Source organism: Tursiops truncatus, chromosome 10 (assembly GCF_011762595.2).
Source record: "Tursiops truncatus isolate mTurTru1 chromosome 10, mTurTru1.mat.Y, whole genome shotgun sequence".
Lineage (NCBI taxonomy): Eukaryota > Metazoa > Chordata > Mammalia > Artiodactyla > Delphinidae > Tursiops > Tursiops truncatus.
The window spans coordinates 61,890,069-61,914,796 of NC_047043.1; the positions used below are offsets into that span (position 1 = coordinate 61,890,069).

Consider the following 24,728-nt stretch of genomic DNA (forward strand, 5'->3'; position numbering starts at 1 on the left):
ATACCTCTGCCTGTTTGTCATTATTTGGAGGCATGCAGTGCCCGTGTGTGTGTGAGGGGGTGGGGGGCATCCCAGGAGGCAGAAGATAATAATCTCAGCGTTTAGATGGCACTTTCAACCCCGAACAGAGCTGCCAGTCACTTTGTCTCCTGTGACTCTAACAATAGCTCTCTGAGGTAAGAAAGTCACTGTTTCCGCTCTAAAAAGAGGGAAACTGAGGATTGCCTGTGGTCACGCAGTGAGTGAGATACGGAGACCAAATGACTAACCCCGAGTCTCCCGTTAGGCCCGCAGCCAGGCGCGCTCTTTTCCACCGGGCCCAGAACTCTCTGAGAGCGCCAGATACAGAGACTGGGGCCCAGGGATGGCCTCCGCTCTTGCTCTCAGCGGCAGTATTGGACCCTCCTGTGGATCAGGAGGGCAGCCCCTTCACACATCAGCCATGGCTTCACAGAAGCACCGTGATGGCCTCATTAGACCTCATTCCAGACAAGGGGATTCAGGCAAAGTAGCTCGTCCACCATCATGCAGCTAGAAATCTGTCACTGACCCCTGACTCCTGTCCCATGACCTCTTATTGGTTTGGTCAGTCCTGTGCTGACCACCCTGGAGAGAGATCAGGAAGTAAGCAAGAATGAGCAAGAGATGGATGGAGAGCTCCCTGCCTTCCAGCCAGTGTGATGACCGTGATTTCTGGAGCAAGGCCTTCGCTGGAGCTGGGCCCTTGCATAGAGCTGAAGGTCCCCAAGAGTCTTCAGACACGCCTGTGGGGTTTGGGGTGCTGTCACGAGGGAGCTCAGCTGAAGCTCAGTGGCAGGAAAACCATGCTTTTGTGAACTAATAGGTCTTATTGCCAATTGTTGCCCAATTTACAAAGAACCCACAGAGACAAAGCATTTCCATCTCCATGCACAGACTTCTTCCCCTTCCTCCTCCTCACTACCCCTCCTCAGAGTCAGGATCCTTGCCCCGCGGGGACCCTCTCCTCCCAGGGCCGGGCCCTCCCGGGGCCAGCACCCGCAGACCTGCTGAGGGACACTCTCCCCAGTAGTCGAAGGGGCAGTGGAAACACCCCAGGTTGGCCCAATTGCAAGATTTCAGTCTTGCTGGTCAGGGTGGCACCCCATGTCCCTGGCAGAAATCGGATTCCATGAGCACCTAACCATCACACCACTGAGATGAGAATGGGCAGTACGCCAGGCCTAGGGAGAGTTTTCCAGGAAGGTGTCAGCGAAGGGCAGCCTGGATGATGGTGGAGGCTGGCCCAGGGCCAGCCATGCAAATTTCTTCCCAGAAGGAATGAGGCCCTTTGCCCAGGGAAATGCCCAAGCGGGAAGCACCTGAGCCCTGGGGGCCCTTTCGCTGCCCCTCTCCTGGGGCCACATTCTGGGAGGGAGGGTCCTGCCCAGTGGCCTTCAGGATCTCAGCTCAGCTGGCCGGAGGCCTCCATGTCTGCTGCCTGCACCCCACGAGGGAAGGTCGGATGGGCTTTCGCTGAGAAGGAGCTTGAGATGGGTACTTAGCGGAACAAGGAACCACCGTTTTCCTCCATTTCCCTGGGTGAGGCCGTTGCTCCGTCTCTCCAGCTCCTCTGGGCCAGGAGTGCTCAGTCCCCAGACCACTGCTCCAGGTGGGCTTCCCTTCCTCAGCCCCCCATTCACTTCTTCCCTGGACAGTCTGGCAGGCTCGAGGGCCCAGGGGAGATGTGGTTAGAAGCTCAGGAGGTGGGTTTGGACAACTGGGTTTCAACCTGCTCCGCCCTAAACAGCCACCTGGACGTGGGCCAGACTCTCAACCTTTCTAAGCCTGTTTCCCCAGGTGTAAAAAAGGGACACAAATAATACCCACCTTGTGAAGTGGGCAGAGTTCAAACCTGATGTTTGAGATGCATACGCAGGCTCAGTACAGGCAAGCTATTGTCCATATTTGCAGACACTCATGAGTCCTCACCGTGTGGGGCTCAGCTGGTCACAAGGGTACAAGGGGAGCAGAAATGGCCTCTGGAGGCACCTGGTCCAGCGGGAAGGGCTGTGTGTGCTGAGAGCTGCCTTCCAGTGTGCAGATTTACAGACAGAGGTGTCGCAGGGAGCTTTGACAGCGAAGGGAACAGCGCGCCTGGGGTGGAGACAATGGCAGAGGTAGTTTCCCCACATGCCCCTCCTTATCACAGAACACATGGTTGCCCCAGGTGCCCCCATGTTCTAAAGTGTTCAGTCTTACCCTGTCCTGCTCTCCGGCCCCTTCTCCGTATCTCTGTCTCTAATCCCGGCCTCCTCCCCTCTCCTTCTCACTTTCTGTCTCTCTCTCCTTGGTTTCTTTCTCCATCTCTAGCTCTGTCTCTCCCTCCCTCCTTCTTAAACATGTGTCTGCAGTTGTCCTGGGTGCCCCTCCTCTGGGAGCCTGCACTGAGCCTGACTCAGCCTCCTTCTACCACAGTCATTGCAATTACTGGCCCATCTCCGGCACCCAGAGCCCCCAGCGCTGAGCTCCAGGGGGAAGGGTCTGTGGCTGACCCATCTCGGGCCCAGGAAGAGCCTCACTGAGGGCTTGTTGACTGAGTGAGTGTGGAGAAAGCTGGGGCGAGAAGCCAAGCAACCCCCCGCACCAAATCCTTTGGTTACAATTCTAATTGATGGCACCCTTCTCATCCCCCCGGAGGTGGGAAGAAGCCCCAGCACAGTGTGGTGGGGGGTGGCTGCACCCATCCTTCCTCCTCCCTACCCTGTGCCCTGCAGAGGCCTCCCAGCAGGGGGGACATTCTGGTCCTGCCTCGGACCTCGGGAGGGAGCAGGAACATCAGAGCTGAGAGAACCCAAGGCCTTATCTGATGGAACAGAGGAGGAGGGGCCCTGCACAAAAGCGCAGGAGAGTCGAGAAGTGCCCCACCCTGTGCTGTGCAGCACCTGCCTGCCTGGTGTCCCGAGGAGGGTCGGTAAGAGCATGGCAGCAGGGAGCGGATGCGAAAGGCTGAAGCGGAGATTCCTCCATCAACCCCGGCACCCAGCACTCTCCTACAGGGAAGATAGGACCTACTTCTAGCAAAAGGCCTCTTTCCTCCCCACATCACCTTCCAAAGACAAAATGAGAGGGCAGCAGGAGAGCACCACGGAAACGCCAGTGATGAGCTGGGAGAACCGTGGAGGCAGGGTTCCAGATACCCCCAAACCCTCCTGTGCCTCCCTTTCAAGGCCAGAAGTGCTTTCAACTTAGTGGGTTAGTTTGCAGTCAAAGGCTTGTTGGAATCTCCAGAGGGGTCCCTGGCAGCCTAGGGCCTCTCACTAGCACCTGCCAGGGGGGTCTTCCGTGGGGACACGCCCTTTCCATTCCCTTCCCTTCCTTCCCTCCCAGCTCTAGACTCTAGCCTCCTCGGTCCTCCTTCTGTTCCTATGCATCTTCTATTCAGCTGCAACCAGAAGTGAAAATAGCACAGACCCAGGGCCCTTCAGGAGGTGCTTGCCCGTGAGCTGTGGCATTTATCCTACAAGTGTGTCTTATCCCAGAAATGACACTCTCCCAAGGTTGCTCAGCAGGCACTAGCCCAGGGCTCCCTCCGGGCATCCTGTCCACTCGTCCTTAACCTCCTGTGTGTTCACACTGAGAGTGAGAGGAGGGGTATGGGGGTAGCAGGAGGCCCCTTTTCTTGATCCACCAAGCCAATCTTGACCCTGAGCAAAACCTTCCTGCAGCGAGAATTAATTTCCAAAAATCCATTCAGGAAAAGACTCTTAAAGCTCAGCCACCTGGTTGTCCCTCTTGAAAAGAGAGCTGACCCCCTGGAGCTGTGGTGTTTGTGGGGGACTCTGAGGAATCTGAGGGGAGGGGGCTGGGGGACAGGAGAGCAAGGGCTCTGAACCAATAGCGGTGTTGCCCAATGTTGCCCCATTTGTAAAGGAAACTCAGCAATCAAGACTTCTCTGCTTGTCCTTCCTGCCCTTTCTCCTTCCTGCCCTTTCTCCTTGCACCCCGGAACCCCTGCCCTTCCTTGTGGTCTTCTCTTCACTCCAGTCTGGTAGGGCTGGGCCCATGTTCTCAGTCTCTCCGGGTTGATACTTGTGTGTCTTTCTGATTCCCTTTCTCCTTCACCCACTGTGTGTGATCCAGGGCCCAAATGTACCGAGTCCTTCTTCATTCTGCCCTTATGTCCACATGTTCCTTTCTCTTCCATGGTCACAAGATGGCCCTGGGCTCCTGCCTGGGCTCCTGACCACTCCCTTGCCTCTCGGCTCCCCCACTGCAGTCCGTCCCCGAGGGAATCTTTCAGAACCACAGAGCTAACAGTGGTTCCAAGTCATCTCCCCTTGCCCCGCCACCGCCGCTACACCCCGTCCCTAAGGAATCTCATCCCCCTTCCCCCTTCGGATTAAACCCACTCTGTGCCGAAAACCCCCAGAACTGTATTGCCCACCCAGATCTCATGCCTACTTGGAGGTGCGCTCAGCCGTGAACCAGACAACTCATCCTGAAATCCCACCAGCACCCCAAAGCAGCACACCCAACTTCCAGTGCTGGACAAAGATTGAGTAGACACATCTCTCCCTGTTCCTCCTGCTAAGTACAGCTTAAACCCTGGAGATGATAGATATAGTGGTGTAAACAATATGAATGAATCATCTTAAAGTTGTAAAGGTAGAGGTTCAAGTTATCCTCAGTGGGCTAAAGAACACCAGGCTGTGCTCCTTCTGGAGACTCCAGAGGAGCCCACTTCCTGGCCTTTTCCATCTTCTAGAGGTCCACCATACTCCTTGCATCTTGGCCCCACCTCACTCCCACTTCTGTTTCCAGCATCGTATCTCAGTCTCTCACACTGACTCTCCTGCCTCCTTCTTATAAAAACCCTTGTGGTTACATTGGGCCCACCAGGATAATCTCCCCATCTCAAGATCTGTAATTCAATCATATCTGCAAAGTCCCTTTTGCCACGTGAGGTAACATACTTATAGGTTCAAGGAATCAGGACATGTACACCTCTGGGGTCCATATTCAACCTAACAGGCCAGTATATTGTGATAAATTGTGTGTGCGAAGTAATACCTAGAGCAACCACTACGTAAATTATACAAAGAGATACACTCAAAAACACTATAGACAGGGCCTTCTCTGGTGGCCCAGTGGTTAAGACTTTGCCTTACAATGCAGGGGATGAGGGTTTGATCCCCAGTTGGGGAGCTAAGATCACGCATCCTTGCAGCCAAAAAACCAAAACATAAAACAGAAGCAATGATGTAACAAATTCAATAAAGAGTTTAAAAATGGTCCACATCAAAAAAAAACCAAAAAACACTATAGATAAATCAAAATGGAATTCTAAAAAATGTTTAAGTAACCCACAAGACAGTAGGTAAAAGAAAACAGTGAAAATGTAAAAATAGGGAAAACAAACAAAAATTAAAATAAAATGACAGATTTAACCCTAATATATCAATAATTATATCAACTATAAATAGTCTAACTATTCCAATTAAAAGACTGGGATTAGCAGAGTGTTTTAAAAAAACAACCCTGCATTGGCTGTCTACAAGAAACTCACTAAAATATGTAACAACATATCTAGGTTGAAAGTAAAAGAATGGAAATATATATACCATGTAAATGTTAATTAAAAAGAAAGTAGGAGTGGCTGTATTAATATCAGATAAAGTCAAATTCAGAGGAAAGAAAATTATTAGGGGCAGCTTGGAATATTACATAATGGTAAGACTCAACACACCAAGAGATCATAACATCCTAAATGGGTATGCACCAAAAAACAGAGCTGATAGAACTAAAAGGAGAAATAGATAAATTTATAATTATAGTTGGAAGCATCAAACTCCTCTCTCAACAACTGATAGAACAGGGAGACAGCAAATCAGCAAGGGTAAGGACCACTCCAACAACACCACCAACGAAGATCTAATCAACATTTACGGAATACTGTCCAACAACAGCAGAATACACATTGTCCTCAAGTGTCCACAGAACATTTACCAAGATAGACCACATCCTGGGACATAAAACAAACTTCAACAAATTTAAAAGAATTTAAATCGTACAAAATGTGTTTGATCACATTTAAATCAAACTAGAAATCAAGAACAGAGATAGGAACACCTCCGAACACTCAGAAACTAAGCTTCACACTTCTAAATAATCAATGGGTCAAAGAGTCAGAAATGGGGAGCTTGAGTTCCTCCCAAAAGACAACAAAGTCATAACCTTGAATAAGAACCTAGGTAGTTTTAAAACAAGCAACCAAGCCAACATTTTGAGAAACGCAGGTGTGAATGTTCAGATATGGGGGAGACACACACACAGAGACAGAGACGTAGAGAGAGAATGAGAACCCATTATTCTTTGCAGAAGCCCTCTGTGAAATGAGATCACTTTCTTCTGGCTCTCTCCTCCCCCACATCTCCCTCTTCCCCTCCCATACTGTCCTGCAAAGGGCTATTCTTGAATCCCATGGCTCTTCTGATCTGGCTATAGCCAACTGGCTTAAATTGTGGATCACCTACTCAAGCTGGCCATGGAGTCTTTTTTGAACTTTTAAAAAAATGACTGTCATACAGAAAAGTGTAAAAATGTAAGTGTGCAGCTCAATAAATTATCCCAAAAAGAACACTTACGTAACCACCACTCAGGTCTAAAAAGAAAACATTGCCAATTTTCAGAAGCCTCTTTATACCTCCACTCAAACCAACACCCCTCTCTCTGTCCCCAAAGTTAACTACTATTCTAATTTTTAACACTATAGTTTACTTTTGCCTCTGTTTGAACTTTATGTAAATTGAATCATACAATATGTATTTTCTTGTATCTGGTTCCTTTCATTGAACTTTATGTTAGTGAGATCATCCTTTTTTTTTTCATTTTCTGATTTTTATTTTGTTTCCTAATAATTGCTAGTATTACAAATACAATCTATTTTTGGATATTATCCTTATTATCTGGCAACCTCATTAAATTCACTTATTAATTCTAAGGCCCCTCCTAGCAGCCTCACTGGCTCATCTTGGCATTTTCTAATCCATCTTCCAGTCAGCTGCCTCCTGACTCTTAGGTCTTACCTCTGCTCCTACCTCCAAAATTCTTTGGGCTACAAGGAAAGATTTCCCAGAGCCCATGTGGTCACTTGGCCACTTCCTCAAGAGCTGAGGGTCATTATGTTGGTGACTAAGGACAGGTGATGTGCTTTGCAGGGGCCGCAGAGAGTGCCACGGACTGAGGGGTGAGTCCAGGACTAGCTTGTTCTGAACCCATCATTCCCTAGTCATCGGGAATGGTTCACCTTGTTGAGGAAGCAGCAGCAGGGTGCAACATGGATGCCAGATGGCCAAGATGAGGGTTTAAAGGCAGAAGATGACTCGTAGAATGAGGAACTGGTAGCAAAGCCTGGGGACGTGCTAGATGAAGCAGAGCCCGATGACTATTTGCAAATGGAGGAAAGAGTCAGAGAAGTGAGCAATTTCCAGGATATTTGGAAATATTCTGGCTTGAGGTTGTTCCTATGAAATAACTTGAGCAAAAAAAAATCAGACACTCTCAGAGTTGAATGTTTCCTTTGATGCTATTTTACAAGTAGGGTCTCTAAGCCCAGAGGCGGGCATGTGGCCTGCCCAGACTCGCCCAGGGAGGGCTAGGTAGAATCTGGCTTCCTGACTCCTTGCACTAGGGGAGGAGTGGGGTTCCTTTCAGTTGAAAACATCCTCATTGAGCATTTATTCTGGTCCAGGCACTTGTCAAGAGCTGTGTCAGCAAAATGAACCAGACCTGGTCCCTGCCCCCAACAGCAACAAACAAGTGAGCAGGCAGTTACCATGATGGGAGATGAGAATGTCCAGGAAAAGGCATGGAAGACCATGCCTGTGCTCAGTGCCCTACAAATGGGAGAGGGAGTCTGCCTCCCACCTGTGGCAGCTCTGAAAGGGGCAGGGAAAGTCCCCACACACCCTCACTCTGGCATCTTCCAGCAACCTCCACAAGGTGGCCTTGCTGGAACCAAGTGACTGAGAGAGAGTATAAGGACGAGGAATTTTGGGGCCTTGTGGGTAACTGGAAGAACTCCCTCTTTTACTCTGGGAAGGTAGGAGCCACTGCGGGGTGGGGGCTAAAAATAGACTGAGAGGGAGCAGAGAGGCAATTGCGCAGGCTCGGCAATAATCAGGGACAGAGATGAGACAGCTTCGCCTGGGGTGCAGCAGCGGGGAGGTGGAAAGACAGGTTGAATTCTAGGCACATTTGATAGGTGGACACCATGGGATTTGCTTACATTACCGGGGGATACGGGGTGTGAAGGTCAGGAGTGGAAGACGACTCCAAGGTGCTTGGCCTGAGAAGCTCAAGGATGGACTTCCATTAACTGAGATTTGGAAGACTCTGGATGGAACAGATCGGGAGGGGGTGGACCAGAAGTTCCATTCTGGACACCATCGGACTGACAGACCCCTGGACCTCCAGACGGATTGTGAGAGAGGAAGCTCCCTGACTCACCACCACTCAGAATGCACTGGTACTGCAGAAGTCAAAGGCAGAGGTCTGGGGCTTTATTTAAAATTATTTTGGGGGCCATGGGTCCATTTTCTCCCCGGGATAATGCTGATGTCTAATTACCCAAAACACTGTCCAACTCCAGGGCCTCATGAAACACTCTGTATCATGCTGATGGATCATTCTTACGTGTTAGGAGCCTGGGACAACCTTCCTAATGGCCCCCTCAAGTCCCACTCTGACCCTTCTGCCCCTGCCCTACCCACGCCTGCAGCAGTGGAGTGCAGACAATCTCCCATTCAAGCCTTCAGCTTATCGGCACTGTTCCATGCATGTCGGTTCCTTCCTTGCACAGGGACCCAGAAGGGCTGGAGTGTTTCTCTGTATGGTCCACGTCTAGCACAGAGCCTGCCTCTGTGAGTTTCATGACTAACAGTGCTTCGTGACTGATTGTTGACCACTGCTTCGTGATCGATTGTTGGCTCACCCCTGAGCGAAAGAGAAGGAAACATCTACCCTGGCTGCAGGGAGAACAATGGGTGCATTCACAAGCTTCAGAAGGGCTTGTGTGCATTTTTGGACAATGTTTATTCATCATTTTATGGGCCACTTTGTGTTGGCCACAGATTTCAGTGCACTAAAGAATTTACTGAGATCAGAGCTGAGCAGTGATCCATAAGATGTGAGAATTAAACCCATGAGAGAAGCCTTGAGAAGGAGAAGAGCTTTCTCACACTGGGCTTCTGCCCCAGGGACAGCCTAGTTCAGGCTTCCTTCCAGGTGGGCCATGGGGCTGATACATAAAGGACAGGAGACCCGGACAGTAGGGATACAGCTACCAGTGGAGTTGCCCCCAGCTCTGTGCCCTCTGCCATTGTTTATGGGAAGATACTCCAGCCATACCCCTTGCCCTGCAGTGCTCACAGGCTGTTCCCGCCCTGATACCTGGTGCCTCCCCTCATCACTCAAATTCTCAGAGCCAGCAAAGGGCAGGCCCCTCCAGGAAGCCGAGTAGCTGCACCTGCGTGAACTCTTCCTTCCTGCAGCCCCCCTCCCCGCCCAGATCACACGTCAGCAAGCGGCCCTACGGAACTAGCGTTTGCTTATGGAATCTTTTGCGGATAATTATCACCCAGCCTGTGTCAGCTAGTTTGCTCCGCCATGGCCTCAGTTTCTAGGAAACTGCTGGCCCTGAGATAGGACTACAAAGTACAACTGAATCTTGTTTAAAACCCCACAAACAGACATATGAATGGGTACAACCCATTTGGAGAACCATTTGGCAGTATCAGCTAAAGCACAATAAGCCCCACGACCAGGGCTGGGCTGCTAAGTGCTTAATAACGGGTTCTGGGAGTGTAATTCCAGCATGACTGTTGCTTGATGTATTTTTTCATGTTAAAGAGCAAGATGAAAGAGAAACGACTAGATGCATGTCAGAACTTCACTTATTTGTCGGTGATGTGAGCAATGTCTTTCCTGAATCAGATACATAATCGTTTTCCAGTACCATACAACTGAAAAATATTTTCTCAATTGTTTGTGCTATTTATGATGTTATAGCTACAGAGATGACACACTTATTAGTTTAATCTGCATTGTGGACATTTTCTCTATCACTTTCTTAAGTCTAACTCTAGACAATCCATAAAAAACAACAATCTATTAAGCCCTGATTTGTAGCATTTGCTAATTTCCAAGGTGACTGATTTCATATTGCCAACGTGGATGGACATCACTGAATCTGGAGTTGGGAAGAGATGAGTAATATCACGTTACACAGTGTTCCTGCCAAACAGGTAACAATAGACATAAATAACATCGAGAATAACGGGAATGCAAGGGAAAAAGGTCAGAGTGGGGCAAAATTCTGCAAGCTCCTCGCAATCTAACAGCTGGTTTTCATGAGCCCAGATGAGCCAGCTCCTGTGCAGCCCTGCCTAAGTGGACACCTAACAGAACTGTGTGCACGCACGCACCAAAAGCACAGACAGGAATGTTCACAGGAGCATTACCCCTAACATTCAAAATGTCTCTTAGCGGTAGACAGGAAAAATAAATTATAAAGCAACAAGAATTGCTGCTACCCACTATAACAGGGCTGAATCTCAAAAATACAATGCTGAGTGAAAGAGATCGGACACAAAGTTGTGTCTACCTTTGTGCATAGCTCTGACTGTGTTTATATAAAGCTCAAGAACAGGTCAGATGAGCCTATGACCTCACAAGATAGGAGAGTGGAAACTTTAGGCAGAAGGGGTGGGAAAGTGATCGGTGGGGCAGGAGTGGGGCTTCAGGGTGCTGGTAATGTGGGGTTTTTTCTTGATTTGGGTTGTGATTACAGGACGGTGTTCATCTTGTGATAACTCACCTAGCTGTACGTATATTAACCGTGCACTTTTCTACACGTAGGTTGTACATCAATTAAACGTTTATTTTTAAACGCCACCAGCATCAAGGCAAACGACTGCATCCCCCAAAGGGGATGTGTCAAAAATGCTGCGCTGGGAGGCCCTCTGGAACCTGCAGGGCAAATCTTTCCTTGATAAGCAACCTCCTCCCTCAAATGTCAACCCTTGACAGTGGCTGAAGAGAGGAAGGGGAGGGGAGAGGAAGGGGATGGGTATTTGTAAATGGACGAAAGTTGTGGTTACCCAAGTCACAGAGGGATGGTGTTTGAGCTGGGCCTGGGCTCAGAAGGACGGAAGGCAGAGAAGGAGGGAAGGAGGGAGAGGAAAAGAAACGAGCGTGTCTGGCAGACTCTGCCCAACACCTGAGCACAGGGACAGGTGCTGTTTTGGACGCTGTGTGTGCACAACACATTGGATCCTGAGCCACCCCTGCGAGGTAGGTCCTGCCATCACTCTGCCCATTTCACAGATGAGGACACCAAGGCTCAGGGGCGAGGTGACACCAAAGCGCCCTCTAGGCAGCCTCAGGCCCTGGGAGCTGTGCTCTCCTCACCCCGCCCCACGCACATTACTCCCCTAGGAAACTTTGTGTCTCTGCTGGGAAGGTAGTGCCACGAAGGGGCTGAATGTCCTGCCAATGTTCACCTCCCTCTCACACTGGCACTGAGACTTCATAATCTGGGGGCCCCAGCATATTGCTGTTAAATCAAAATTAGCTGTGGCTGATGAAGCAGGGACATCAAAGGGGCCCGGAGGGGGAATAAGGAAACAAATGAAAAATCAAGTCAAATGTTCCCAGCAAATGCTGATACCTCGAGTTCCACAATCTGTCTCATCTCTCGCCCCCAGCCCCACCCACCTCGAGTCAAGCAGGGCAAGAACCTGCCGCCTTGGGGCAGAGAGGCCAACTCTTCCATGCTCTTGGGGGCTGCTGAGCTAGCTCCAGACTGGGAAGAGTCTCCACGACCTCTGGGTCCGGCTCCAAGGCCGTGCTTCCTCCCTGGCCAGCCTCCTGCTCTCCCAAGCCCCTGCCAGCCCCAGGAGGAGCAAGCCTTCTTCCTTTCCTTCTGTGGATTAAATTCTGGATCGAGTCAGACCCCAGTCCAGCGCTCAGCTGGATCGGGGACCAGGGAAGCTGGGAGAAAAAAGCTCAGGGGGGCAAGCTGGCTGAGCCAGAGGCAGGCAGCCTGGAAGGTGACGACAAGGTCTGCTGGCTGGGCTCCAGGCTTTGTTCTCCTGGGTTCCGGTTGTGCTCTGGGCCCAGACCAGCCATGAGGCCTGCAAGACACTGTCCACTGGGGCGGGAAGTAGAACTCTCTGCTGGGGAGAAAGAGAGAGCAGGAATGGCGTGTGGGGCAAAGGAAGAGAACTGGTGGCAAGCAGGGAGCCCTGCAGGGCAGGATGTCCCCACAGCTCCTGTGACAGCTGCTGGCGGCAATGGAGGACCACCCACTTGCTTAATGTCAATCACCAAGCAGGGATGCCAAGGTCACAGGCTGAGGCTGGTGGGAGTGAGGTGGGGTTCTGAGGACCCATGCGGCTCCTAAGGAGAGTAGGGGGCCTCCTCAGGGGAAAGAGGCTGCAGGAGGTACCTGCCCCCTAGGAAGCCCTCAAGCCACACCCTTCCTGTGCCCAGCCCCTCCTTCTTTAGAGAACCCACTTATGCCGACTGGCTCCTTTGCTCCCATGGGTGTTGGCCGTCACACCTGTGAAGTGGTTCTTCCGACATCATCTCCCTCAAGCTTTTGGGTCAGGGTTCATTGCTGTGGTGCTGGCCATTCGTGGTGCATTAATTGTCGCTACCACTGGCTAGGTGGGAACCAAGGCATCCCGGGCTCTCTTCCCCAGGGAGGCTGGGGCTGAGGCAGCGGTCTGAATTGAAGCTGGGAGGACTTCAGTGAGATAGAACCAGAACTGCCACCCGCCATGCAAAGGGCTCAGGAAGGAACTTAGAAGAGAAAATGTCCTGGGGAACCTTCCTCGGAATCTTTTAAGGCCTGTCACAGCCAAGGAAGAGGGCTGGCCTGTCCTCTAGAAGTGAGAGAAGGAGTGAGCACAGGTGTTTGGGTTCTGTGAAGAGAGCCTGCTGCTACAAGGAGCAGCTGTGCTCCACCTCGGGGGAGTTCCTCTGCAGGGAAAGCCCACCCTCCTGTGGCCCCTCTGACAGACCCCCATCCCCACCCTCAGGCTGGGCAGGAACAAGGAAGCAGCCTGGTTGCCTGCTTTCTTACCCACAGCAGTGCCCTTTCACGCTGCGGGGGGAGGAAAGGCCCGAGGGAGAAACGATGCCAAGGTTGGGAAGGGATGGCCTCAGACGGGCCAGGCACCTGGAACGTGGGTACGACATAGACCAGCCACAAGATGAACGGCAGCCTTCAGCTTCCAACAGTGCACCTGGGCTACAGGAGAGGCATTTCTAATTCACCTCTTCGAACCTCAGTTTTCTCATCTCTAAAATGGGAGTAAAAATCTCCCAGGGCTGTAGCAAGGATTCGATATTTATATTTTTTAAAAACCTTGGCACTGTGTCTGGCCCATTAGGGAAATGTTGGTTACAGCTTTGGCTGTTGGGATCTGTTTCAGGTTGGTTCCCGCAACCTTTTGGCATGCCCCCATCCTTTTGTTTTTTTGAGAACCTCCGTATTTTCTGGCACCACAAGATGCTACAGGCTCATCTTGTATGTTCCCCACCCACGGCCTAGAATCAGCCATTTTACCAAGCCTGCCTTCCTTCCTTTCACTGGACAATGATAGTCAGAAATCAAAGCCTTAACACCGGGTATACTTGTTACTGGGCTGTCTCAGCAGAGTGAGGTAACATAAGTAAAAGTCATACACGTAAAGTACACAGATGTACTCACATTGTTTCTGATTCTAGCCAGCTGTGCATGTACTGAGCTGCATACTGAGGTCTCCAGTCTAACCCGTCCTCGGGATTCACTCCAGCCTTCCTTCCTTGTGTGTCTGTAACTTCCCTCTCCTGCGGTATACACAACGTTCTATCATCCATTTACTTCTTTGTTCTACCCCAGCACACCTGCGAAGCAATTTCGGAATTGCAGCCCTCTGGGAAACAAATCTACCAATTACAGTATGCTCTTTACAGCTCCTTTCATCTTTAGCCTTACAATTTCCAGGCAAAACACTGTTTTCTAAAGTGATTCAGATCAGCCCCTTTTCCCGCCAGCCGCTTCAATGAGGTCATGTCATGCATTTGTATAATGTTCGTGTCAATCATCAACTTACCACCTCCCAGCTCTGAATGCACCCTTCAGCATATGCACTGAGCTGGAATTCCAGAGTGAGCGCGATGGTCAGCTTTCTCAGTAGAGGGCGCCGGAAGGACATTGCAGGAGAAAGGCGTCCTCCTGCCAGTTCCAGTGAGGGCCAGGGGAGGGCAAGGTGGGCGTGAAGACAGGCAGTCTGGGCTGCGCATTTGCAGCCTGGGTCTGGTGATTACCTTTTCCAGAGCCCTCTCCATACAGAGCCGGGAGCCCCGTGCAGCCTGCGTGTCCTCCTCTAGCGCTGGCGCCCGGACTTCCTCTCCAAGCCCAGGGTCACACATTGAGCTGCAGCCCCTGTGCAAGCCTCCACGTGGCTCAGGCACTCAGAAGGCCTCCTGGCCCCAAGGCCCCCAGTGAACGTCTCTGCTATCCCTGGGCTAACCGCACCGTCTCCAAGGAGACCCGAAGCCCTTCCAAGTTTGTCCTCCCTTAAGGATTCTCCCTCAGCCCTAAGTTTCCTTATACCTTAGAGTTACTCTTGGATTATTTTAGTTTTTTATTGACTCTTCTGCTGCCCTAGGAGCACTGCCTCTGGGAGAGAAGGTTAGCCTCGGCCCCAGAGGAATGTGTCCTAATTTAATAAAGCAGCCCAATTATGACACCTTGGGACCAAGGCCAGTGGGATGAGAAATGCAGACTCAGGTTGGTGGCCCTACCCCTGGGCTGGTGGCAGGACAACTCCAAGTGCTGGTGAGGATTAGAGCAATTGAAACACTCATAAACTTTCAAAAAACTGGCTTATCTACCCAACTGTTGGGCTGCACCCCACAGACCTACAAGGCCTGTGCCTGCCCCACTTAAAGACCAAAGAAAGAGCCCGGAGTCAGCAACAGAGACGTCAGTGGTGTAATGGATGGGGGAGCTTACACGTCTGAAGCGAGGTCCTGGAGCGACACCCGATTGTGTGCGGTGGACGGGGAAAATGAACATGGTGGCAGTCTTCGCTCTGGGGCAGGGGGGAAGGGGAGATTACCAGTTACAGGGGAATTGATGTCAGGTGGGCTCATTAGTTACCAGGGAAACCAGCGGAGGGGCACGCCCCTCACCGCCCCTTTGATAAGAACAATCACGGGAGCAGGAGTTCAGGAAGGTCAGTCGTGTGTAAGATATAGGTGAAACAGACACTGGTAGGGCAGGGGAGGTACAGAGAGCCATCTTGAGTGGCCCGACCATACACCAAAAAAAAGGCATATAGGGCTTCCCTGGTGGCGCAGTGGTTGAGAGTCCGCCTGCCGATGCAGGGGACACGGGTTCGTGCCCCGGTCCGGGAAGATCCCACATGCCGCAGAGCGGCTGGGCCCGTGAGCCATAGCCGCTGAGACTGCGCGTCAGGAGCCTGTGCTCTGCAACGGGAGAGGCCACAACAGTGAGAGGCCCTCGTACAGCACACACACACAAAAAAAAGGTATATAAAGGTGCATAAGAAGACATGTCTTAAGAATATGCATAGTCCCATTATTTGTAATAAGCAAACACTGGTGTGGATAAATACATTGTGATTTTCATTCAATGGAATATACACGATTAGGAATCAATAAATTATGGCGGCATGGCACAACATGGATAAATCTCACATACATACTATTGGGGAAAAGAAATGTTAAAAGATAAACTGAGGCACATTAAAATTTTCAAGAGTTTGAGCATGTATCAACTGGAATCAGGCAGCACCAGACTGAAGGTTGGCTGGCTATGCTCCACCGACAGGGGCTGGGGGAGGCTTTTTTAGAGAAGACACAGAAGCTAAACAAGGAGACTATCTGATTGGCTATAGCTTACGTGGTTGACTAATTTGGGAAAGCCTAGTTGGCTATCTGTGATAGGTTGTGCTTAAGTTTCGTTTTCTCAGATTCCAGTGCATTGATTCTGGCTGAGGTTTCAGTTTGCTTACAAAGACTACCAAGTCAGAAAAACCACCTCAGTCTAACGGACTCCTTCTTTAATTACCTTAACAGAAACAGGGGGTTGTGTTAAACATTTTAATAATAATTTTTATTTTTAAAAAAATGGTCATTTAAGTTTTCACTTTTTTTTTGCACCATTAACAACAGAATTATGAAAAACTAAAACTCAAAACATAAATAAACATGCTCCAAGAGAAGACAAAGGGGCTGAGCAGTGAGGGTCCCTGCCCACTATGGGGGTCTCCATTTTCACGGCCAGAGCAGGCTGGGAGCTCTGCAGTCAGGTACCTCGGGCCTCAGAGCACTCCTGAGTCCTGCACCGGCCTGTACATCTCATCCAGATATCAGTAGGTCCCACTGAGCTGCCTCAACTGCTGTGCTCAGGAAGGCATTCATATGGCCAGTCACTTGGTCTCACATTCATTCTGGATTGTTCATTACATTAGCCCTGGCCCAGGCTCTGAATTTTCACTCACAGGGATGGTGAATTTCAGTCAATAAACAGATAATCAGTACTGAGAACTTTTATAATATAGAGAGCAAGTTGTCTTAATGAGAAGTAAAAAATTCTCAGTTGAATGATAATAAAAACGGAAGTTCAAATGGAACTTTTAAAAGTCCCAAAGATGGAAAATTCTGTTCTTAGGAATTAATTACCGATTAGAAGACTGGTTAGGGTTTTATCAGTCTGAAGGAGGAACTAAATTGGTTTACAAAGCGTTTTCTTTTTTCTTCTTCTTCTTCTTCTTGCACTCAGCACAGGACAGGGACAGAGCAAAATGAAAGAAAAACCGTGGAAGACATCTGTATTAAAGTTGACTAAAAGAGCAATTTCCTTGGGGAGTAAGATCCTAGAGGCTAAGGTGGCCAGATTTGAAAAAGAGACCCATCCTGACCCAAATGCTCTTAAAGCTGGGACTCTGAAAGAGGGCATTATTTTGGGATGGATAGATCAGGGATGATGACACGTCCCAGCAAAACCCAACAGAAAAAGAGGCAAATTATTAGAGAGAAAATGGAAATTATCCCGCAGATTGGGAAGCTGTGGACAGTTGCCCTGGAAAAACCGACAGGAGCAATTGCAGGACCATGCCCATTCCTCCCTCACCCCACCCCCAGGCCTCGGATTGGGATTGTTCTACAGAGCAGCAACAGAATTTGGACAGAATTCATTTAACAATCATTCAAGTAATTCTTGAGCACCCAGGCACTGTATGGGTGGATAAAAATTCCCTGCTCTCCTATTTCAAATTGGTTGTTTCCTAGAAACTAAGGCTATGTCAGGACGTGATTTAAAAACAAACCCCCAAAAAGATAAATATAGAATGGTGAGAGGGAAAGAGTGTGGGAGGGGAGGTGAAGGGTGTTACTATATCTAGGGATTGAGGAAGGCCTCCCTACGGGGGTGACATTTGAGGGGAGACATGGAGGAAGTAACTGAGCAAGCCCCGCTCTAGCTTATCACGTTCACAGAGGAGTGAGGAGGCCGGCCCGGCCAGGGTGTGGCATCCGGATTGATTGATTGATTGATTGCTTATTTATTTATGTATTTTAATTTGGTTGTGCAGGGTCTTAGTAGTGGCAGGTGGGCTCCATAGTTGTGGCTCGGGCATCTGGATTTTTTTTTTTTTTTTTTTTTGCGGTACGTGGGCCTCTCACCATTGTGGCCTCTCCCGCTGCGGAGCACAGGCTCCGGACGCGCAGGCTCAGCGGCCATGGCTCACGGGCCCAGCCGCTCTGCGGCATGTGGGATCTTCCCGGACCGGGGCACGAACCCGTGTCCCCTGCATCGGCAGGCGGACTCTCAACCACTGCGCCACCAGGGAAGCCCAGGGCATCTGGATTTTAAAAAGAGCTCTTTGGCGACTCTGTAAAGGCTGATTTTTCAGAGAGAACACTATGGGAAGAATATGAATCAAGGGGCTATCAAAATTGTCCGGCCAGCAAATAATGAGAATCTTTTCTCATTATTCCAACAAATAACGAGGAAGTGATGGTAGGTAGGGAAAAGAAGGAATGCACTATATGCTGAAATTGCTTCCTGCTCCTTGCACCTGTTGGAAAAGCAGGCAGGTGGCCCCAGCCCTCAGGACTGCTGGGAAATGCCAGGAGGCTTTAAACCCTTCTGTATTCGTTTCTTCACTTACTACCACAAGCTGGGTGGCTTAAAACAATGAAAATGTATTATCTTACAGTCCTGGAGGCTGGAAATCTGAAATCAAGTTGTCAGCATTATGACTCATGTCTGAATGAAGCTCATCTAGCACATATTTTCTCCATAGGGCACATCCCAGCCTTTGTGCTCTTAGAAACTCAGGACACTACTTCAGCACTACACTTGGGGCCACTTTAAACAACAGAGTCACCAACAAAAAGCACAAAAATTCGAAAAACATGGCACAAACAGACCATGAAAAGGACACCTGTTTACAGCATGAGAGCTGATTCAAGACGGCAGAGTGCCGTCTTGTTCCCTTTCAGCTGGGAGCATGTGCATTGGGTAACTCAAATTTTTCCCACTCTGTGCATGTCCCAAGCTTTCAGAGATGGCCTCCTCAGAGCAGCTGACCCAGGGCCCAGCCCAGGGTTCAGAAAGAGTGTCAGCGAGTGTCTAGGCTGAGTCCTGACCCTGTTTGAAAGAGAATGGCCCCTGGCTTAGAAGCTGAGATGAATGTCCAGAGGGACCAGCCACAGCCATTCCCCATGAGGAAGGGACAGAACCTGCTGTGCCCTGGCCAGCAAAGAGGCAGTGATGCAAGCTCCTATTTATACACATAAATTTCCGTTTCCGGAGTGGATGGGTCCCTGTGAGAGTTGAGGGTGTTCCAAATAAGGTCCTGGAAATTGTGTTTGTCAAGCTCTCCACATAAGAGACCAGCATCTAAGGGCTCTCTTCTCTGTACCAGGCACACCTAGAATCCTTCCACATAAAAGGCACATTTTGGGCTTCCCTGGTGGCGCAGTGGTTGAGAATCTGCCTGCCAATGCAGGGGACACAGGTTCGAGCCGTGGTCTGGGAGGATCCCACATGCCGCGGAGCAACTAGCCCCGTGAGCCACAATTACTGAGCCTGCGCGTCTGGAGCCTGTGCTCTGCAACAGGAGAGGCCGCGATAGTGAGAGGTCGGCGCACCGCGATGAAGAGTGGCCCCCGCTTGCCGCAACTAGAGAAAGCCCTCACACAGAAACGAAGACTCAACACAGCCATAAATAAATAAATAAATAAAATTTAAAAATAAAAAAGGCAAAATTCCTTTAAAAAAAAAAAAAGGCACATTTCATCCTCCAAAAGCCTGAAGCCACTTGTTCACTGCCGCACAGACCAAAGACCCCTGACTTCCAGTCCAGACTCTCCCCTGTACCCTCACCCTCTTCCTAAATCTTTTCCTAATCTGCCCTGAGGTTGAGAGTACGTGGGAGGAGTACAGAAAAAGAATTTGAAAGAGAAATTGATTAAGCGGGCTCCCCAAATCTGGTTAATTTGTGACCCGAGCCAAGTAACATATAGAAACAAAACTGGAGGGTGAGGAGGGCAGACTCTGATGGCCCAGGGTGGGCCTGCTGTTGAAGGAGCTGAACTCTGGTGCAGCAGCAGAGGGCGGGAAAGAGGTGCCTGTGAGGTTGCCAAATGCTGCCATGGCCAGCCCCTCCCCCTCCCCCTCTTCCTCCCCACCCACCCCCACTGCCTCCCTCCCTCCCGCTTCTATCCCTTCCTTTTCCATCTACAGCCCACTGCTCAGACTGCCAGTGCCTGACCCAGCTGGTGGATGCCACCAGGCAGCCCTAGGACTGGTTCCCCCAAAAGCAGGCTCTGTAAACCTTGCGGGAAGGAGGGACACCTCCATCTCCCTCTCGTGTGATTGCTACCAGGATCTCTCCAGGTTTCCCTTCCCTTCCGCTTCCTCGTGTGTTCTCCACCGTAACCGTAACCGTGCATCAGAAGCACTTGGGGAGCTGTTTAGAAACGGTGATGCCCAGATCAACTCAATGAGAACTTCTGGGGCTGGGACTAGTAGTGTCCCTGTGAGACACGAATATGAATATCCCGCTCTCTTCTCTTCAGCCCCACGGAGCTTTCCCAGGCCTTGGCATACCCCACCCCTACCCCAGAAACCCAGAATTCTCTGGAAAAACAGGTAAGTGATGTTACTCATGGTAGTTAGAGAGGAGACATTCAGCCTATGTTAATTTAATTGCGACAAACACTCTCACACCCTTTAATACTTGTGTTCAAATATTTATATCATTTAAGCGCACAGAGTTTTCAAATTAGAATATTCTCACCAGAGCAAGGGGCTAAAGGTAATCTTTACGTGACCCAGAAACACTATTTGGGTATCTTTCAAGATCTCCTTACATCATTATTTTCAAAGGTGGTTTTAATGAAACAGAACAGGATATGACATTTTCACACAATATCTCATACCAGCTACAAAGTCAGACCGATCCTTTGTTTAAATATTCTCTGGTCACCACCTTGTTATCTGAATGAGCTTTACGCTGCAGAAGAGTATTTGCATTTGTTCAACTGCAGGGGAAAAGGAGGAGGCCATTCTCCCCTTCAGGAGATCTCTTTCTTCAGCAGCAGTTAGGAGGCGGGCACAGGAATTTCTTTAGTTGACACCAGGCAGGACCAGGGAGTGGACAGTGGAACATGTACTGAGTGGGCCCTACAACCTGAAGGTGGGAGGGAAGGTGGGTGAGGGAGGGAGGGAAGGTGGGTGCTCTGGGTGGGGTGGATCTGGGCACAAGGCAGGAGGGCAGGGACGGCAGAGGATGGCCCGGAGTGCAGGGCTGGGGTTTAGTGTGGAAGCGCGGATACGGCCTTGGGGGAGCATGAGCCTGGCAGGGCTAAGGCTGGTAGAAAGGCAGGGCTGGCCTGTGAGGGGTCTGAACGCCATGCTACAGCCCCATGTAGCTGGGGGTTTCCGCCTCTGGAAAGACCCGCAGCTGCAGTGTGGAAAGTGGCTCAGGCCGCCCTGGAGGCGCCGGCAGGCCAGGACAGAGGCTGTTCTGCGGGCCTGAGCTGAGGTAGGAGCTGCCAGCCTGGAGGACTCGCTGAGGGCAGGGCTTTCCTCTCCTGCTTTAGCACCCACCCTGGCGTCAGCCCCGCTGCTCTCTCCTTCCTCCTTCCCTAGCCTGTCCTGGAGGAAGTAGGGGATGATGAAGCACCTCGGAGTGTGGCCATGGCCTCCCACCCACGTGGGGACTTTGTAGCCTCATCTCCGGGGCAAAGGAACTACAACAGCTTTGGTCTCCAATGGGTGGAAGAGTGGGCTTGGGAGTTGCCTTGGCCAGCTTAGTGTCTGTGAAACACAGTCCCACAGAGACTTGGCACAAGCAAGGAAGTAAAGAGCAAGGGCGAGGATGCAGGGATGCAGGAATTTGAGCAAGGTCCCAGGATGGCCGTGTCCTTCTTTGCATCTCTCCTCCCGGATCGTGAGCACAGCAGCCCAATGGACAAGGATTTTCAAATGTTACTTCTAGAAAGGGAAACTGCAGCCTGTCTCCACCATCTATAGGGCTTCGGAGGTAAAAAGGTGTGTTCCCAGTTAAAGGTGGGCAAATAGCAGAGCCAGGCTGAGATCCACCCGTCCTGACACGGAGTCCAGGGCCCTCCTTTGGTAATATTTTGCTGGATGAAGCCATGCATTCCGTGTCTTTCGAAATTCCCTGTGGAGCCTAGTGCTGTTCTCAGAACTTGGAGCCAGCATCAACTGACCTTTGGTCCTTGGGGCAAAGACCTGGTCCATGAGCCCAGTCCAGGGACATAAAGGGAGAGTGGGTCTGAACCCTTGCTCTCTAAAGTGGGAAACCTCATGTCCTGCTCCAGATCCGTCAGAGCCCGGGAGACACTGTCACACCCAGCTCACGGGGACAGCAGCGATGCGTCAGGACATGGAGGCGTGGAAGCAGGTGTTCCAGGAATTAATCCGGGAGGTGAAACCATGGCACACGTGGAAACTGACACGAGACAAAAGCCTTCTTCCTAACATCCTGAAGCCAGGGTGGACACAATACCAGCAGTGGACCTGTGCCAGGTGAGTAGGGAATGCGATAGCAATATTCCAGAAAATTCTTGCTTATTTCTTACGGTGTACACTCGTTACTTGTCTTGTTGTGCTCACGCTTGTAAACTGAAGATTACAGGAAGCAAGGTGCCCTTGATCCAAGACGTTTTGGCTTCATTAAAAATTTTTCCTTTTTACACTGAACCGCAAAACCATAGCAGGACTGGGCTAATGCCCAGATACAGAGAAAACAGGCTGTGAGGGGTGAGGGTGAGAAGCAGTGAGGGAAAGAGAAGGGGAGGAGTGGAGGCTATTTCCCTCAACCGCAGGAGAGTTGGACGAGCAGGACCCAGGGCTCATGCTCCCTGCATTGGGAGACCTAGGGTCCAACACAGAGTCCGTGGGGAGAGGCCCTGTGTGCTGAGGAGAAGCGTCAGGGAGGGGGCAAGAGGACGGGGAGAGCTGAGCAACACACAGCAACCTTACCCCTCTCTACTCCAAGCTGATGGAGTCTTTTTAAAATAGGACTCTCAGAAGTCATCCAGAGTCTCACCCTCTCTTTTCCAGTTGGGCAGAGCCCCAAGGATTGAGGGTGGGAGGCTGGGACTCTAGCTCGGGACTGGGGCCGTGCTCATTGCCTGCCCACCAACCCCTCGCCAGGAGAGGGTCCGGGCAGAGGAAGAAGAGCTCTCTTCTCCTGGTGGTGCGTGGTTTTCCCAGGCCAAGAGCATGGGAGCAGAGTCTCAGCTCATTTCTCCCAGTTCTGGAGGCTGGAAGTCCAAGATCAAGGTGCCAGCTGCTCTTCTGAGCCACAGGCTTCTCCTTGTGGCCTCACATAGCAGAAGGAGCTAGGGCGCTCTGTGGGATCGCTATTATAAGGGGACTAATCCCATTCCCAAGGGCTCCACCCTCACAACCTAATCACCTCCCCAAGGCTCCACTTTCTAACACCATCACCTTCAACGTTAGGATCCCAACATGGGAATTTGCGGGGGGACACAAACATTCAGACTACAGCACTTATCCACACCCACTTGTATCTATTTTTGGATTTCAGTTCAGGGTTCTTGGGGCTGTTGCACTTGTAGCCTTTGACCCACTTAAATCTACATTTGAAGAAGCCTTGATTTGGGGTCAAGAGACTGGAGTTCCAGTCCTGCCTCTTCCACTCACTGGGTCTCTGGGCGTGACAAGTTCCCAGCGTGTGCCTCATCTCTAAAATGATCACACCGGACTTCGAATTTGCCCAAGATTCCTTCCAGCTCTGATGGCTTGTGATTTGCTGTTTTCATGGCAGACACATCTGTGGGTCACAGAGCATGCTGGTGGCACAATGGAGAAGGGGCTCGGGATTTCTTCCCCACTAATCCATGACCCGGATCAAATCATGTTTCTGTGTGTCCCTCCGGCACAGCCCACAACTGGGCCATACTGGGCCAAGCTGAGGGTCTTGTCTTCTTTCTCCACAGGTTCCAGTGCTCCTCATGCTCTCGAAATTGGGCCTCTGCCCAAGTTCAGGTCCTTTTCCACATGCACTGGAGTGAGGGGGAATCCAGGGGCCAGGTGAAGATGAGGGTCTTTGCCCAGAGATGTCAGAAGTGCTCCAAGCCTTCGTTTGAGGTTCCCAAGTTTACAGAAGAGAACATCTCAAGGATCCTGAACAACCTGGTGTTGCAAATTCTGAAGAAATGCTATAGAGAAGGATTTACGTTGGTGGAGATTCCTATGATCAAGGAAATCTCTCTTGAAGGGCCACATGACAGTGACAATTGCGAGGCATGTCTGCAGGGCTTCTGTGTGCAGAGTGAGTTAGGTCTGGCCATGTGGTCACCAATATCCAATTACCACCAATTACCTCCCACAATAAGCTCCCCCATCCTCGGGATCACCACCGAAAAACCTTCTCCCACGAGGAGTAGCACCGGAGGGGATGCAGTGAAGAAAAAGAAGGTATTACCCAGACAGTCGTTTCCTGAGACCACACAAGCTGAGAGCCTCCCCATTTCCTGGAGCCCGAGAGCAAACACCAACTTCCAGGCAGAGAGAAGAGACCAGAACTCCTTCAACAATTGCACTTTCTCTTCCCACACAGCCCAGCGTACCAGGAGCTTAGGCATGAGCTGCTGCTGCTGTCTCATGCTAATAATCATCATCGTAATTGTGGTAAAAACCACTATCTGAGCCTGGAAAGCATGATGTTGAGTTTATCAGACACACAGTCATCTACTGTATAATCCCATTGATGCAAAATATTCAGAATAGGTAAATCTAGAGATGGCAAGTAGATTTGTGGCTGCCAAACAAGGGACTGGGGGGAGAGGGGAAGTGGGGAGCAACTATTTAATCTGTATGGGTTTTTTGGGGGGGTGATGAAAGTATTTTAGAGGTGATGGTTGCACAACACTGTGAATGCACCAAATGCCATTTATTTGTTCATTTTAAGATGGTTAATTTAATATAAATTTCACCTCAATTTAAAAAAAAAAGAATGCTGCAATTTCATTCATTCTCTAGAGAACTGAGACTGAGGCGTTTATGGCTCACAGAACAGTTTGGAAATCTTAGGAAACCTGGGGGCCCTCTCCCCAGACGACTTTGCACAGACCTTCTGACGTCAATCTGTGGAGGCGTTTGCCATCCAAAGCATTAGTCT

The 24,728-nt window shown here is 50.4% G+C and overlaps 1 protein-coding gene and 1 long non-coding RNA gene across 2 annotated transcripts; one reads left to right on the top strand and one right to left on the bottom strand.

The window, feature by feature from the left end:
* Window positions 1-1,456: 1,456 nt before the first annotated feature.
* Window positions 1,457-17,650, bottom strand: LOC141275727 (uncharacterized). Its single transcript, XR_012323996.1, has 3 exons — window positions 14,124-17,650; window positions 13,739-13,914; window positions 1,457-2,115 (listed from the first exon to the last, which is right to left on the bottom strand). It is a non-coding gene; the product is annotated as an uncharacterized lncRNA (long non-coding RNA).
* A 4,269-nt stretch (window positions 17,651-21,919) lies between these two features.
* Window positions 21,920-24,264, top strand: RTP3 (receptor transporter protein 3). Its single transcript, XM_004311492.3, has 2 exons — window positions 21,920-22,105; window positions 23,545-24,264. The coding sequence occupies exons 1-2, from the start codon at window positions 21,951-21,953 to the stop codon at window positions 24,254-24,256; spliced, it is 867 nt and encodes a 288-aa protein (XP_004311540.3). The 5' UTR covers window positions 21,920-21,950; the 3' UTR covers window positions 24,257-24,264.
* Window positions 24,265-24,728: the final 464 nt, after the last annotated feature.

Excerpts from the sequence above, each read along its gene's own strand:
- RTP3 (XM_004311492.3), top strand. The coding sequence starts at position 21,951 with ATGCGTCAGGACATGGAGGCGTGGAAGCAGGTGTTCCAGGAATTAATC. Across the intron at positions 22,106-23,544 it reads CAGCAGTGGACCTGTGCCAG|GTTCCAGTGCTCCTCATGCT; the intron begins GTGAGTAGGGAA and ends CTTTCTCCACAG.